The sequence below is a fragment of the Ammodytes marinus genome (assembly GCF_949987685.1).
Source record: "Ammodytes marinus genome assembly, chromosome: 21".
Classification (NCBI taxonomy): domain Eukaryota; kingdom Metazoa; phylum Chordata; class Actinopteri; order Uranoscopiformes; family Ammodytidae; genus Ammodytes; species Ammodytes marinus.
The window spans coordinates 12,755,705-12,769,096 of NC_137225.1; the positions used below are offsets into that span (position 1 = coordinate 12,755,705).

A 13,392-nucleotide genomic window follows, 5' to 3' on the forward strand; every position below is an offset into this window, starting at 1 on the left:
CCATTGAACAGCATGGTGCGTACCTTATACCTCATAAAACATCAATAAATTCTTTATGACTTGTACTATTATTTGGCTTGCTGTGCATGCTGATGAGTGATAGTGACACAAGCAGGATCCCTACAACATAATATCTTAGTATCTTAATATCTTATTCTGCAACCCTCTCCTCTCTCTCAGAAAATGTCTTGAGGAAGAGGACTTTTGGCAGATTTTGGGAAAACAAATACACTGGTCGGGTCTGGATGTGATTATGCCAGACGGAGCCTGCTACCTGCTGTGTGGGAGGAAGTCAGGCAGAGAGAGAAATCAAATGACTTCCTCTAACAACGCCCCGTTAGCTACAGCCGCTCTGACCGGCTGAACCATGGCTCCAAGGGCTTCTTCTTCGTCCACGCATTTGTTTCTAAGATGCGTTCTAGGCCTTGCAACTGAAAATGGCAATATGTTTTTCCCATCACACACACACACACACACACACACACACACACACACACACACACACACACACACACACACACACACACACACACACACACACACACACACACACACACACACACACACACACACACACACACTTATAACACTGCCAAGACATGCAATACAAGTTTACATAAAGATATTGATTTACAACGTGAGCGTTGACATGTTTCAGATTTGAACAAGCTTGAACTATTTATCATTTTTCAACAAGTTTAAGCTGTAAAACAGCTAATGGAGTGCAAAAGTAGCCTACAAACTGCATTTATATATATATATATATATGTATATTTTTTTTATAACCGCACTATGTCAAAGATATTAAGGCTTTGGCTATGCTTCATGCTTATTGGCTTAGTCTCAAAGTTGTTGGGGTGGGGGTTTAAAACATCTGAATATGGAAGTCAGCACATTTAGAAAGGGCTAAACTGCTCCTTGGAGGGAGGGTTGGAGTCTCTAGCTGTTCCAGGAGTAAATATGTGTCTATCTGCTCTTTCTCTTCACAATAACAGAAACGTAATGAGATGAACTTAATTCCAGGAAAAGGACTCTCTCATCGAGGCAAATCACGAGAACAAACAATAGATAAAAAGAAAGAAAGAAAGAAAGAAAGAAAGAAAGAAAGAACTTTAATTGAACAATACAGAAGTGTTGGTGACATAAAGGTTCTTTATTTGAGACTGTTGCTTACAAAACAGCATCTGAGGACACACACATGTATTTCATGATTTAACATCCTCACCACAACATTTACTGTATACATTGCACAGACTTTAACTTTATTACATGATGCTAGCTTTGACAGAGCAAAAGGATTCAAGCTTCATTCCGTACTTGACTTTAAAATGCGGCTGTCATGGATAGTCGTGTCAAAGTACATCTGCAACTAGAAAAAGTCTTTAAAAAAATGCAATTATCCACACTCCATAAATACTTGATAGGTTATAAAGCAATTGTATTTGGGGCAAATACAAACTATAACTGCTGACTTTTCTGGACCACATTTTGGGCTAGCTCCAACAGCTGAGTATATCTCAGCGTCCTCATCCTCCAAGACTCTGGGATTCCATGGAGACCGGTCTGGAAAAAAAACAGGGAGAGATGACAGCTGAGAGCAATGCAAGAAAGCACAAAGCTTTCACAGTATCTGAGCTCAGTCTACGAAACCGTCAAGAGAGTTTTAAAATTACGGCTATATTCAACGTGATGTAATTTCATGAGCTACAGTTTGTCAATTAGCACCGCATGGCATAGACTGAAATGTAAGCAAGCATCAGTTTGACCTTTGGTTCAAACAGCTGTAAACCTTTGCAATATGCTTAGTGTGAGAAAATGGTTCACTTAATTTGACAGAATTTTTAATATAAGAAAAGAATATATACTGTACACAGATAGCTCATTCTTTAATTGGCCCCACCCTGCTGTGCTATAGCTTTACTTTACTGCCTCTTTGTGCCAAAAACAAAAGTTTGCTTATTATTAAGACATCCTGCTGATACATAGCGGCATTAGCATTCATTTAGAGTCATGTTTCTGGTGACCCGGTGAAATATCTTTCATTATATACTCTCTTAAACACAATTTTTTAAGGCCTCATTTCCTAACCTGCTGTTTTCATCCCTTGAACTTACATATGGGTACCTAATAATAATTTTATTGGTATCCTGTATGCACTAAACAATTACACAGTATGTAATAACCTGCCAGCTGTACACTTATCCAACACAAAATCAAAAAATACCTTTTCTTCAAACTAATGTTAAGGAAAAAATACTTCATAAATAACTAATGCTGTTTAAAAAAAAAAAAAAGCATTTTAAAACTATACAACTAACTGATGACTGCAGCCACATTACACAATCCAGTACCTGTGCACCAAAACAGGCTCCTATGAAGGAGGCTCGGCTAGCGGTGCATCCCCCGCAGCGCATGGTAACCCTGACTGCTTCATCCAGCTGGTTCAGAGTCAGGATTCCATGAAGCGCTCCCTGGAATGCACCTGGCAAAGCTAGACACAAAGCAAGATAGTATAGTGAGGCACGGTAGCTGATACAGTAGTAGTAGAACAAACATGCAGATGAGGACCCAGTCTTTTTAAGTCTTCTTCTTATCGCCAACAAACTACTTATGTTATTCATTGTGCCTTGAAAAAGACCATTGTTTGCTTTTCTCTTTCGACAAAATCACTCATTTCACAATTCCATAGGCCCCTTGAAGAGAGCTCTTCCCGTGTATACATTAAGCACCTCAACCTTTCGGCCCCGTTAAACCTGAGACACTCAACTCAGCGGGAAAGGGTAAAATGAAAGGGAAGGAGGAGAGAGGCCATTAGTGAGGAGATCAAAGGCTGGAGGCTCTACTGACAGGGAGGGTATATACGCAAGCCATGCCAAGTCAACAGACCTTGATCCTGCTGCTAGCGAGCGGGGCCTACCTCATGTGTTTGTGAACACAGCGGGTATGAGCTGTTGGGATGTCTTGGCAAGGTTTCCCTTCACCTGGTGGATATGCGCTGCAGCAAGAGACACAGAAAGAGAGTTACAGTACAGTGTGCATGGCTTAGGGCAGGGGTGTCAAACTCATTTTCACAAAGGGCCACTCTACGATATGATAATCACACTAAGGGCCAGACTGACATACCTTCTTTTTAATCGTAAAATAAAAAGAACATATCTAAGTAAGTATATAAACGCGTACAATGGCTAGTTTTCACTTCAACATTTCCGGGGGACAAATTTGGGGTGTATGGGGGTGCTCCCCCCAAAATGTTTGAATGTCACACACTTAATTTCCTGCATTCTGGTGGATTTTTATCCACCGATCTGTCCCTTTTCGGCATCAATTTATGTTGGAAATGTCTTAATTTTTGTAAAGGCAAAGACAACATTCAGGTTCCTGGTGAAACAATTATAAAGGACTATAATGCAGTAAGGCTCTATTCTGGATCAGGGGCGTTTCTAGGTTTCTGAAACATCCGGGGCTTAGCCCAAAAGGGAATAGGACAGTGTGCGCGCGCAGTGCTCGGCTAATTTTGTTGTATACTTTATTGTGCATGCACATTTTCATAAATAAACAAAATAGGCAGGTAATTATAGATTTAAATAGCTACCTGACTGCTGCTTATCCCCAGACATCTAAAGTTCCATTCAAGTTATTTCAGAGTAAAATGAATACAGTGAGACAGACCTTACATTACCCATATCAGGGGTGTCAAACTCATTTTCACAAAGGGCCACTCTATGATGAAATGATAATCACATTAAGGGCCGACATGGAATTTACTGACATGCCTTCTTTTTAATCCAAAAAGTAAAAACAACTTAGGCTATATGATTTTTTATAATTTTTTTCAGAATTGATTCAAATCGGCCGAATTGATTCGCGGGCCACATCAAAACGTGTCGCGGGCCTTGAGTTTGACACATGTGGCTTAGGGTTTGAACATTGGAGCCCAGTTTCGGCTGTCATAACACACATTATGTAAATTCTACATCTTTGCTATAACTTTGATTTTTAAATTCAAATGCCATAATTTCATGTTTTTTTGTGTGGTTTAGACTACATTTCCCGTAGGACCTGTCTTTCCTATATTCCTCTAGCAATACAGCAGATTTCACTTTGCAGCTGCTCTCAGAAAGTGACCTTTATTGCTTTCTTAAATATTACACTCAAAGAACTTGTGTTGCACTGGTTCTGTCTAATCATCGTGTCAGGTCAACGCTTTTCCCCTGCTTTCAGTCTTTATGCTAAGCTAAGCCAATCAACTCCAGACTACAGCTTCATATCAATAGGCTGTTATCATAGTCAACCTCTGTTCTAACCCTCTGAAAGAGAGTCAATAAGCGTATTTCCCAATAAGAGTGATGTTAAAATCTGAAATGTTTCCCATGAATCTTAAATTGAGTGTATAGCTCTAAGGACACATGAATGGCCTTACAGAGGACAGCCCGGTCCAGCTCCTGAGGGTTCTGCCTCTTGGGGTCATTCAGCTGGGCCAGAACTGCTTCCAGAGCATTGGGATCTGGACCGTTCAGAATGAAATGCTCCAAAAACCTTACAAACAAAAAAATTAGGTTGGAAAAACAAACAGGTTAAGCATTGCTCCCCCTATTCCCTTTGAAAAAAGAAAAAATGTCTATTAAAAGTCTATCGTCTTACCTTGCTGCAGCCAGCGTCATAGCCACACACATGTCATTGTTCTGGGTCACCCGCATGGCTTGCTCCACTTTCTCCAGCATCTCAGGTCGGCCGGCGTACATGGCTACCACCGGAGCCAGCTTAGTGACACCGTCCATCTGACAGTCCACGTCACACCCTTTGACAACACACAAATACACAGGTTATTATAGCAACCTGAAAAAAACCTGGGGAGGTTTTCATACAATCATGATTTGTGATCCTTACCACTTTCTTCTTTGCCAGCATCCACGTTTCTGAAGAAAGCCTTTAAGCTCCCGTTTCTCCATGGGCCATCGATGGGGAGGATAGCTTTAGGACCTTCTGTAAAAAAAAAAAAAAATGCAACAGGAAAAATTATTATTTGAAAGCTTCATCCTCATTACATATAGAATACCGAGTTTCCTTGAACTCTCTGTAAGTTTCTGTAGGTGGAGCCCTTTTCTTTGTCTGTGCAGTCATGCCGGCTATGATGACACAGCCCTTCTCATATTATTCTAAGGCATAAATCAGATGGCACAGTTTACTGTACTCAAAGGTGCCCTGTGCTGCTCTGGAGATTTACAGCAGCACTGTATGTATGTGATATCTTGACAGTAAAAAAATAAAAAGATACAAAATAGCAGTAATTATCCAAAGCCCTGGACGCCAACCCAGAACAAGGAAGTCCAACTGTATGGAATATATTCATGGAGAGGGTTTTCCCCGTCAGCATGTAGGAAAAACATTATGCACAGTGTTATCAGACAGTAACAGAGGCTGTCACATCCTTTTGAGGCCTGTTGAGGTGATGATTAACATATATGGCCGTCACAATATTGAAATTGTGTTTGTTTAAATGGACAGTTAAGTTACATGACAGTTGATTAACATGTATAGTACCTCCTTTCTTCCTGTACGGATCATTGAGAGGCAGGTCGTACACTGTCCCCGGGCCAAAGAACTTGTAGATGCGCTTGGTCAGGTCTTCAACATTAACATCTGCCAAAACATGACAAGCTGTATCTTTAGAAAAACAAGCATGTTACATTTCTGTTACCACTATGATTTGAAGATAAATAAATAACTGTTTTACTGCTGTGCTAAGCGGATCAGCTCCAGACCAGTTGCTTCAAACAGTATTTTAAGTACAGACACTACACTTTTTTTTCAAAATGTTGTGTCGGTAAAGATCAAATCTTCACATTTGTGGAATCTTTCATCTCAAATGATACCATCCTTTCTGCAACTTCAAATTCGAGGATTTATGGGAAATGTAGTCTTAATTTGAAATACAGTAACTTTCACAATCTTGGTAATGATAACTTTGATATATAGTGATATATTGGTGATTTAAACAATGTGAATGTGTCATGTCGGCAGGCACTTGGAACGTCACACATAGTGGGAGCGCTTCAGTACCTCCACACTGGCTCAGTGACTCCAGCAGGACGTAGGCCTGGTCTCCATAGCAGGTCTGCTCGCCCATGGTCCGCCGGTAGAAAGGATTTGCCGATTGAGGCCGAAACTCAGGACAGGGCTCCAGATCAGACAGAACCTCTTTCAGCCTGTCTGGATTGTAGATCCAATGCATGGGCTGGGCTGTACGGGTGGGACACACACACACACACACACACACACACACACACACACACACACACACACACACACACACACACACACGCACACACAAACATGGAAAAAGGGTGAAAAACAGTGGAACATTCAATAGTTTTGTTTTCGTGTCTGACATGACCTACTCCATAAACAGTCTGAAGATAACAGATAGCATGGAAAGGGCTATAACTGTTGCAGGTGCCGAACTTTTGGTACATTATGTTTATGTGTGCTGTCAACATGTCTTACACAAGTTGAGGACCCGCCCCTGCAGTTTATCAGTATGTACAGATGTTGCTTGTGGATCATTCTACTGATAATGCATGTGTGCAACACTTAACCCTTGTGTGGTGTTCATATTGTTGTTACACAGCCAGTGTTCGTGGGTCTGGTGGACCCATTGCATTTTAGGAGGTTTTAATTCAACACAATCGAACATTTTATGTTAAAATACTCAACAGATGTTTACTTCATCCTATTTGCAAGAAATATAAACAGCATATATGGTTAATAGCTGCCTTTGTTAGATCACATTTATGGATTAAAGTACCATTCGTTTCTCTGTTTTTGAATAAAATGTAATACAACAAGAAAAACAATTATAAAAAAGATGTGAGGGGGATAAATTCAACAAATTTACAAATGAAGCAGGGTTTTTCATAATTATTTATTTTAAATTATTTGAACTTAATTGGAAATTTAACCCATTCAGGTCAGTTTACACTACAAATGGGCTGGTCCTAGGGCTGGCTGCTGAAGGCTGGTCCTGTGTCTTTGTTTTGGAACTAGCTGATGCTCAATCTTATCCTCTTCTTCAAAATCACTGTCAGAATCTGAAATTTCAGAAATGTGATCGTCACTTTGATCTCATCACTGCTTTATGCAGATGATGTGGTCCTGATGACATCATCGGTCTGTGACCTTCAGCTCTCACGGGATTGGTTCACAGCCGAGTGTGAAGCGGCCGGGATGAGGATCAGCACCTCTAAATCTGAGGCCATGGTTTTCAGTAGGGCACCGATGGATTGTCTACTCCAGATAGGGAATGAGTCCTTACCCCAAGTGAAGGAGTTCAAGTACCTCAGGGTCTTGTTTGTGAGGGAGGGGACAATGGCCTACGTTTGGCCAGAGAATCGGAGCAGCGGGGGCGGTATTGCACTTGCTTTACCGTAACGTTGTGACAAAAAGAGAGTTGAGTTGGAAGGCAAAGCTCTCGATCTACCGGTCGATCTTGGTTCATACTCTCACCTATGGTCATGAAGGCTGCAGGTCATGACCCAAAGAACTAGATCGCGGGAACAAGTGGCCGAAATGGGTTTTCTCAGGAGGGTGGCTGGCATCTCCCTTAAAGATAGGGAGAGAAGCTCAGTCATCCTGAGAGATTTGGTGTAAAAAGGAGCCCGTTGAGGTGGTTAGGGCATCTGATAAGGATGCCCCCAGGGCACTTCCAGCTGGAAGGAGGCCTCAGGTAAGACCCAGGACAAGGTGAAGAGATTATATCTCCACCCTGACCTAGTAACACCTCTGGATCCCCCAATCAGAGCTGGTTACTGTGGCCCGGGAAGTAGAAGTGTAGGGTCCCCTGCTCGAGCTAATGGCCCCGAGACCCGACCCCTAATAAGCAGTTTATCATGAGTAATGATCATGAGAGAGTGAGTGATCCTCACATTCTGACACCTCTAACTCTACATCATCTTTAAAAGCTTCTCTCTCTTCCAAAACCTAGAATTTTCCCACTTTTATTAGCCCTGGTTCCAGTAGACCCGAACATCCTGAATGTAATACAAATGTGTAGGCCAAATTTTCTTTCTGATATATGTTCGTTCTTCACAGTAAATAAGCCAAGGCCATTGAGTCTCAGTTTGAAATTATAATTAATAGTATAATTTTTCTTTTGATAAAAATGAAAATGGGTCCCACAGACCCGAACACCACACAAGGGTTAAGAAAACATTAAAACATGAACAATTTCACACTTTGTAACATTAATATGCAAAATATATTAAATCCCAAATAGTGGTCAATAGTGTAACTTCCTAGCGTGACAAATAAAATCCAACGCATATTAAACATGCATATAACATAAACAGTAGAAAGCTCCATGAAAGCATTAAACCATGCAATAGTACACCTATGATTTATTGGCATATGGGAACTAGAAGAAGCAGATTTGCTTTGTTATATGGAGAGCCCCTATTGCTGTATTACAGTAACAAACTCAGTCCCAGCATCAGTATCACACAGTTTATCTTACCCGCTGCATCTGCCACTGCTGCACCAATAATGGCCCCAACCGCTCTGTCTGCCATAGTTAAGGCCATCTGCTCTCATTTCAGAAAGAAGTAAACAGAAATAATGTGACAGTTTCATAAAACATGACCTCTAAATGTTGCCTGAAATGAATGCCTGCAATGATAATTAATGAAACAGAAATACAACTCGCATTTTGTTGGGAACAGTCGAATGTAGCCGGTTACTAAAATACTTTTACACATTGAGTTTGAATTCATTATTTTGATTGATGAAAGCAACATTAAGTGTGTCCAGATGAAGAAGTCATATCGGTAATTTTTTTCCCACAGCTTGTCTTCATGTACTGTAGATTTCCACTATTTATAATAATAGAAATAAACAGTCACCATGTAAATGACACAAACCATATTCAATTACATAACATCTGCTAAAACGATAAGGGAACGCTTCGAATGCATTCAAGAAGGTTTGCCATTCGAGAGAACACACCGTGGTTTCGCTTAGGTATTTTGCAATAAAGTTAGATTCTTAAATTTTTGTATTTTCATAGAAGTCTTGGAAGTGCTAAATTATATGTGATGTCAACAACAGATAAAGACTTAATTAAACTTACCTCAGAGCCTCGTCTTCAACTTACAGCATACCACTTGAAGTGTTGGGAAATGTCTCAGTGTCAGTTTTGTGACCAAGGGAGGGAACCAGGAGCAAAGTGATAAGCCTGCACCAATGATAACCCAAGAAAAAGAGGTTTGGAGGGAGACCAGCAATGTGGTAAGATGGAAGTTAAAACATTGGTGTTGATCAGCTACATACGATATTTAGGTTTCAAACTTAACAATTAAAGCAGGCTTTGTAGGTGTTATTAGTTTCTTTACATATTTTTCCGTGATTTTTAACCTTTAAGATTCAGAAAACAGCATTATGATTGGAAGGAGATAACACATACCGTATGTAACCCACTTCAGGCCGGTTTATATGTTTTTAACTAATTGCTGATGTCACTATGCTGACATGCAGTTGAAGTGTGTACAATGCCAACTGATGAACTGAATGTAAGTAATGTTTCCCATGTTAATTGGCTTGTTTTGCTAACATTTGATAATTAGCCAATACAAAAAAATATCTGATGAGATGTCATAAGTTTTGCTGGTATTTGGTCATAAACTCGCTGAAAGTGATGGCACAACTTACATTTTTTACCTAAGGATGGTTCTAATAAACAAGCCATCTAGCGCAAAATTATTAAAATTCATTCTGAGGGGGACATGCACATAAACCCTTGTCAAATGTTGCCGGAGGACAAAAATCGTTAGGATACGTTTTTTCCGACCCATTCATTTGTTCTAATCCATCCATTCAAGATATTTGAATCAATTAAAGAAACCTTTGACCTGCTGGTGCAGCTATATTAAAATCACCAAAGTGGATAGGACTCATCATCTGCGGACCATAACTGTCTGCACACAATCCCATGGCAATCCATCAGAATCTTGTCAAGATGTTTCCGGTAAAAATAATCATTAAGAGGAAGAGCCTAACCCACACATCTATTGAGCTAACTCAGCTTGTGTTGCATCTGGCTATTCACTGTACAATCAAAATCCTCTATGGAGTTGCTGTCTAAAGCTGGAGGCAACTATTAGCTGCATCTGCACACAGTGATCTCAGGTCTCAAGCCATATGGACTGGTTCTGCATGTGACCCCATGTGTATAAACTTAAGAGCGTAATAATAAAACCATTAACAATTGCTATAGATTCCGCAAGGGTTGCACACTTCATGTATCAGTTAATTTGCAGTTAACGATCTCTGCTGCAGCACCCGAGGGCAAATTGCTACATGTGGAAATTAGCTTTCAAAGACTCTGTTTGTCATTTTCATTCTTCATGCTCTCTCTCGCTTCATTGCCTTCATCCTAACTGTTCCCCAGCTGATTCACTGTTCCAACTCTGATGAAACCCTGCAAGACCTGGCCAAGCTCCACTTATCCCCCTGGGCTCTCGTGGGTATACCAGGCCATTGATTTATCTTCTGGTCTCCTAAGTCAGCAACATAAAGAGCAATACAGTAGGTAGGGTCAGACAATGCTAGCAGTTAGAAGACAATGAATAAAAGCTTCCATGGTCACGTGCCAATTGACACACCCAACTTTGATATCATATATTGATTTTTTACTATTTTAGACCAGGGTTCCAGAGGCTTTAACTCTGTGTTGTGGGTGTGGGTGTTATTCTGGAAGAGAACTGAAGGTATCTATGTCACTGTTTGTTTAAACTTACTATCCATGCCAAAACCCTGCTTAAGACGCAGCCTACCTCCTGACATGTTTAAATGAGAGATGTTTGTAAAATACAGTCTCAGGTACAGCTGGGAGATAAATCTTAGTTGGTGCAAATCTGCAGGAAATGGAGAGCATTTCTTTCTCTGGCAGGGGGGATTACATGCCCTTCACAGTGGGGATGAAGGAGCCGCACAAATAGATCAGCCACTGCGAGCAGATCAAGTGACACAATAAGCTCTATAAATTACAGCCTGGAAGAATTGCAAGAGGATATGGATGGAGTGCAGACAATGCGTCAGTGACCGCATGTTCGGGAGGCTGCTGAGCTTTGGGAGCTTTGATCATCTGGCAGGACGGTGGGGAGTGAAGCGGGTGCCTCTCAGCTATTCGATGCCAAAACTTGCAAAGAAACACCTTTTTACAAGGAGGGCATATACATGTATGTTGATGGAACATTGGTTCACGATCTGCAGCGTAAAACTTGTATGTAGGGACCTGTTTCTGTATTAATTTTATTTTATTTATTTATTTATTTATTTTTTGGGGTCTTTTCTCTTTGGGAACAATGTAGCTGAAATGATGGTAGCCAGCTAAATAAAATCAACCAGACTTAAATGAATATGCAGCCAATCAAGCAGCTCTATGAGGCTTACAATGGCAATGCTAACATGACGATGCTAAACAGGTATAATGTTTACCATGTATAATTTAGCATGCTAGCATATCCTAATGTTTGCTAATTAGCACTAAACACAAAGTACAGCGGCGTCTGATAAGGCTGTCATTACTTTGAAGGTATTTGGTCGCATTGCAATTATTTCAATGTTGACCTGAAGATGGTGCTAGAGAAAAGTCAGGGATTGCCAAAGTCAGAAGTCTTCATCGACTGGGGACCATGAATCTCTGCACAAAATGTTGTGGGCAATCCATCCCATAGTGGACGAAACATTTCACCAAAACCCATTTTCTCTGTTTGGTAGTTGGTTTGGCGACCAGTTTGATCAACACTCAAACATCTCAACAACTGGATGGGTTTCCACGACCGTCATGGTACCCAGAAGCTGCTAGAAGGTCTGTAGGCTTTCCCTTTATCACTTTTAATAGTTTTCTACTACATCCTATAACCTCTTATCGTGCGCCATCTTCTTGTTTTGGCCTACTTTCAGTGACTCTGTGAACATTTTTTCACTTATTTGAAGTGCTTTCATAATGAGCTATGACAGTGAACAAAAATAAGCCCTGGCAGTCACATCACATCTGCCATATGTGCCCAGACATAATCATGCTGTTTCTTGGATGCTCACATGGTTAGTCATTACCTTCTAATTCTGGTCATGTTCCAGGTGGTATAACCCAGAAATAGGAAAAAAAATTGTTCATCCGTACCATGATGGGAAATCTAAGGCAATAAAAAACATGTTTTGATGCAAAATGCAATTGTGACACAAAAAAAACATAATGAACTGGTTGGTTTATTGGGTGATGGCAATTTTGTGTGAGACACATTTTTAAATAACTGTGAGTATTGCCATTTAAAAAAAGTATGATTGTCACCCTCAAGAGAGCGCCACATGTTACGGCATGTGTTTTGTGTTTGTGTGCACAGAATTTTTCAGAGGAATGCTGATAACTGTCAGGCCGCATGGCTGTCCTTTCTCGGAGGATAATGAAACTTGAGAAGGGTGCCAAGAGGAACGCCAGCATCCGGCCTGCGGGCCACCTCTCCTGCCATCCGTGCTATGCCAGCCATGGCATCCAGGGTGTATGTGGTTAGCGGAAGACAGAGCTGGATGCAAACAACTATAGCTACACAAACTCCCTTCACTCCTGAACATTCTCCATTTGAATACAATGCAGATAAACAGAAGAGTAGGAGTGTTGACATTTTCTCTCCTTTGACATTCATCCAAAGCATCTCCCGGAATTCGAGCAGCACAAGTGGAGATGCAGGGCGAGGAATTCCACATCGCACAAGTGTTTACGGCTGCAGATGATGGAGACTTATCTTCACAGGATTATTGGCGCAGGGCCTGTGTTCAGTCATTGCATGTAAATGCAGTCAGCTTGATTCATCCACATACAGTATGTCTTTGCGTTCCATTTCTATTGGAGGCTCCTTCCTCTGCAAATCTTATTTCTATCTCTAAAGGGAAATGAAGCTCCTACATTGTGCTCATCTTCTTATCTTCGATTATTTCTGCACATACTGGGAGAGCTTCCTCATATGGCCCTGTTAATGGGATTACCAGCACATGTCTTGCACACCCTCTGCTATAAGGAGAGACGTATTGGTTTTCACGTATTTGGTTACTGGCTGTCTTACATTCCGTAGTTGTTATGTAATAATAACACATGTGATGATAATGACAGAAGTAATATTTATGGCAGTTATAGTGATACAAAAAGAAGGGTCTGCTTTTGTATGTACTGTATTTCTGTGATGTGAGGCTATATTGCTCTAATGCTTACATCACTTTTTGCACTTTTCAGATACGGTTGTTTATTTAACCCTATTCACTCTACAGTGACTGTTAATGTAGTCTATTGCTTTCTGTAGTGCAGAACAGTCCAACGGGGATCAATGAAAACTTGTGTCAATCTGA

General features: G+C 40.7%; 1 protein-coding gene across 1 annotated transcript; it reads right to left on the reverse strand.

Annotated features, from left to right (window-relative positions):
• Nucleotides 1-1,458: 1,458 nt before the first annotated feature.
• LOC307267988 (crystallin J1B-like) lies at nt 1,459-9,166 on the reverse strand (the record flags this gene model as incomplete). Its single annotated transcript, XM_080050489.1, has 10 exons — nt 9,122-9,166; nt 8,510-8,576; nt 6,061-6,240; nt 5,542-5,640; nt 4,888-4,980; nt 4,642-4,798; nt 4,421-4,536; nt 2,918-2,995; nt 2,352-2,491; nt 1,459-1,563 (listed from the first exon to the last, which is right to left on the reverse strand). The coding sequence occupies exons 2-10, from the start codon at nt 8,574-8,576 to the stop codon at nt 1,459-1,461; spliced, it is 1,035 nt and encodes a 344-aa protein (XP_079906615.1). The 5' UTR covers nt 9,122-9,166.
• Nucleotides 9,167-13,392: the final 4,226 nt, after the last annotated feature.